The sequence below is a fragment of the Panthera uncia genome, unplaced genomic scaffold (assembly GCF_023721935.1).
Source record: "Panthera uncia isolate 11264 unplaced genomic scaffold, Puncia_PCG_1.0 HiC_scaffold_791, whole genome shotgun sequence".
In the NCBI taxonomy this organism is placed as follows: Eukaryota; Metazoa; Chordata; class Mammalia; order Carnivora; family Felidae; genus Panthera; species Panthera uncia.
The window spans coordinates 3,236-7,467 of NW_026059970.1; the positions used below are offsets into that span (position 1 = coordinate 3,236).

The window sequence follows — 4,232 nt, forward strand, 5'->3', positions numbered from 1 at the left end:
TAAATACACAAAAAATTTTTATAAATAAATAAATGCACTAACTAAAATGCAATGCTACAATGGAAGTTCTGGTCGGTTCAACACAACAGATTTAAGTAGGTCAGGTCTCACTACTTCCAGGTCCTGAGGAGGTAAATGCCAAGGGCATTTTTTTTATTTAACAAACAATTCTGATGACACAGTCTGTCATCAGGCTTAGAAAATGACTTCACACGGGGCGCCTGGGTGGCTCAGCCGGTTGAGCGCCGACTTCGGCTCAGGTCACGATCTCGCGGTCCGTGAGTTCGAGCCCCGCGTCGGGCCCCTGTGCCGACAGCTCAGAGCCCGGAGCCTGTTTCCGATTCTGTGTCTCCCTCTCTCTCTGACCCTCCCCCGTTCATGCTCTGTCTCTCTCTGTCTCAAAAATAAATAAACGTTAAAAAAAAAAAAAAATTTTTTTTTAAAAAAAAGAAAATGACTTCACAGGAAGGAAAGGGTCTTGTATTTCCTTGATCCTCAGAAACCCCTCACAGGGACAACTCCAAATACAGTTACCTGTCTCTGGGGACATCCAGCGCTGTATTATAATCGGGGGGACCTCCAGGCAACATGTTGAACAGCAGGTGGTTTGTACCTCGATCCCACCTATTAAAAAAAAAATTATACATGTAGGGGAATTCACATGTCAACTCCCAAGAAACAAATACAAGGGTCAGTTACTGAATGACAAGCAGCAAATATCCCCAACCCCAAATAGGCCCACTTCTCGGGTGTGCAAAGTGAATTCCTAGAAATCCCAAGAGGACATCCAGGCCACCCTGGTTCCTCAAAAGAAAAACATGGGTGGATGTTTACTTGAAGTCTGTCCACTACAGAAGTGCCCATGATTAGGACAACCTGAAAACTATCTGAATGTGCACCATCTGGTTAAAGAAACAAAAAAATATATAAAATATATAAGGCTGGCTTAAATACAGAATGGAACGTGTAAAATGGAATGCTATACAACTCTTAAAATTATATAGTAAAAGAATATGAAATTATTTGGAAACAGATTCATAACATATCAGGGGAGAAAGACAGCGTAAGAATATATAATGTGTAATCCCTTGACAAAATGTATATGTACACTGAGGTATGCATATATTTCATACAAAAATGAATATTACACGCATATGTATTTATTTTTTATACAAAAGTGACTGGAAGGGGTGCCTGGGTGGCTCAGTCGGTTGAGCATCTGACTTCAGCTCGGGTCATGATGTCGTGGTTCGTGAGTCCGAGCCCCGCTTCAGGCTCGCTGCTGTCAGCCTGTCAGCATAGAGCCCGCTTCAGATCCCCTGTCCCCCAATCTCTCTGCCCCTGCCCTACTCGCACTCTCTCTCTCAAAAAACAAATAAAACATTTAAAAAAAAAGTGACCGGAAACTAACATCACAGCAGCATCATGGAACAAACCTTACGTTCTTCTTTTTGCTTCCTTGTATTTTCAGACTTTTTACAGTGAACATGTATTGTGTAAGTAACAAAGAGGGAACATTTAAGCATAAAAGGAAAGGTGTGGGAAGATAAGCCATCCTTAGATTCTAAACTCTGAGATGCTGAGAGCCCACAGCAATAGCACTGATGGCCAAATGCTTTTCACTGGAACAGAGGCCAGGTGCTTATGGCGTTGGCCTCGTCCCCCAAGTCAGTCACTCACACGCATGCCCTCCCTCGAGCAAAGAGACAGCAGCTGGAGCCAGATCAAGAGAAGAACCACTCCCTCTCCCTGGCCTTCCCTTTAGTTCCCCAAGGACTGCGCTCCCGTCTGCGAAAGTACTAGCTACCTAGAGAGCTGGGCCAAGGCTTGTGCTGTCTCCTTAATGCGGAGCGTGTTCTGGTTAAGTACGTCGATGGACGGGACGAACAGGCAGGCGCGGCTGATGTCATCGGTGTAGTAGTCACTGTCAGAGATGGCCGTGAGCAGTTCGTTATACTCCCGGGAGATGGTGTTGCTGACTGGGACACCAAAGTCATCCACGTACTTCTTCAGAGAGTAGATGTACACCTTGATTTTGTTCTTTGGGTTGAAGCCACAGCGGTAGACGTCAAAGCACGTGTGCATCCTGCAGCTGAGATCGCCCCGCTCGGGGATGGGGCTGTCGGCGGGCAGCCTGACCACCGGCACGTCCCGGACGCTGCGCTTCTCCACGCTCCAGTCGCTGGAGGACTCGATGGAATGCGGCCAGAACTGGAACATGCCAGTGGCAATGAGGCCCAGGAGGACAATGGAGAAGAGGGTGATGTAGTAGATTCGGTGCTTGCTCTTCATTCTTGGGATGAGGGCAGGACCCCGGATATTGTACTTGACCGACGCACACATAATGACACAGGCAGCCTCTTCCTCACGCTCCTAGTTCCAGGGGGAGAAACGAGACAAATGAAGTCTTTAGGGTGGCAAATGACTTAGTATACCTATTTCTTTCCCTTAAGTGATTTGATGAAATGACGAAAAGGGATTTTTGACCCTTCTTATAAACATAGACAAATATATATTTGTGCATTAAATGCTACATGACACATTTAATACTACACATACTAAACATAAATATTGATAAATATAAAAAGAGAACTATAGCCTATAATTATACATACAAGGAAAGCATTAAGTGGTAACTGTGTGGGGCCTAGGAAGAAGGGCTCTGACCAAGGAAGAAAAATCAAAAGCAGAATAGCTAGATAGTTGTTTTGCTTTGTTTTCTCTAACACTTGCCCAATAGAAACTGATGCTTCATCTAGACAAGCTGACTCTTGGTTATTCTAAAATCTGCTTTCATTCACTTACCCAAGCAGCCCCGGGTGAGCAGGCACCCACCACGCACTGTGCAGGAAACGAGGAGGAAAGCAAAGGCCCCACCTCATGGGAACGGATATTCCACTGGGGGAGGTAAGACAAAACTCTAACAAAATGCCAAATGTAAAAATATCACTAGGAAAGTATCAATGAAGTGCCAAGGGTTGTTAGAGAAGAAAAGATTAATATTTAAGTAAAACACACATTGGTGCTGGTGCTTCATAATGAAGGTGACAGATGACACAATTAGAAGGAAGGAATGAAGAAGAGCACAGGGAGATCGGGAGGAGGGAAAGAAGGCCCAATGTGGTGGATCGATTTCCAAAGATTGGTGCCAGCAATCTACATCTTTGAGGGTGCGTGCTACTTTTCCCATCAAAAGGCAGAATGCGAATCTGGGCTAGCCTCGTGACCTGCTCTGACCAAGAGAATATGGCAGAAGTGACATTCGAGGGCTTCTGAGCTCAGGCCTTAAGAGACTCAGCAGCGGCTGCTTTTGTCCTCTGGGACTCCGGCTGCCACACCGCAAGGAAGCTGGGCTCCCAGCTGAAGGCAACTGCAGGGAGACCCCAGTGGAAACTCTGTGGAAGAGGTAAGAACCAACCCCAGGATCTGGAGCAAATCCATGGTTGTTACTGTCATTTAAGCCACAACACTTGGGGTTGGTTTGTCATACAGCAATACGTAAATGAAACAGCCAATAACCATCGCTGACTGATAGAAAATTCTTAGTCCTCAACTGAAAAGACAGACTTTCCTTGTAGATCACAACTTAGGATCCTTACCAGACAAACCTGCCCCATCCGATGCCTAGATACTGTAGGGAGGGCAGAGCCACGTGGGTGGCGCCACGCCTCACAGACCCACGAGGTTACTGCAGTAAGCTACTGTGGCATGCCAAGTGTCAAAGTCCCAGCCTATGAAATGGCCTCATTCCACTCACTGGTCTTGCAGAAAAGCTATTAATAAAAAGGGAAAATAACTGAGGAGTCCACAGACCATCGCAAAGGTTAACAGCCATTTTTACTTTGGCTAAATGGAGCTCTCCCCAACTGCTGCCCAGACCACAAAACTGTCCCCTGCCCAGCTAGCTGAATACCGCCAAGCTCTGAAGGCTGTAACCCTTATCAGCTTTTTGGGCAAAATGTAAATAGTCATGAATGATTTCAACTCCCATCTCTTGAGACCATGAGTTAGAACCTAGAAAATTTGCTGGTCACAGACTGATGCACGAAAGCGCACACATTTTAAGCTCAAAAATTAGCATCGTTGGGGAATATACATCAGTCATCCAATATATACCCATTGGGTCCAGGAACATGGGAGTGATTTCACTTTTTCTGCCATTCTAACAACCAGTTTGCCCCTACTCCCTACCACTGCCAGCCCCCCCCCCCCCCCCCCCCCCCCCCCCCCCC

General features: G+C 46.1%; 1 protein-coding gene across 1 annotated transcript in view; it reads right to left on the reverse strand.

The window, feature by feature from the left end:
• Positions 1–447: 447 nt before the first annotated feature.
• The window catches only part of LOC125918435 (exostosin-2-like), a 12,565-nt gene continuing 8,780 nt past the window's right edge, over positions 448–4,232 (reverse strand). Inside the window, exons 3-4 of the mRNA XM_049624439.1 lie at positions 1,808–2,373; positions 448–624 (exon numbers count right to left, since the gene is read on the reverse strand). Coding sequence (XP_049480396.1) covers positions 531–624; positions 1,808–2,373 — 660 coding nt within the window. The 3' untranslated portion in view covers positions 448–530. The remainder of the gene's footprint in view (positions 625–1,807; positions 2,374–4,232) is intronic.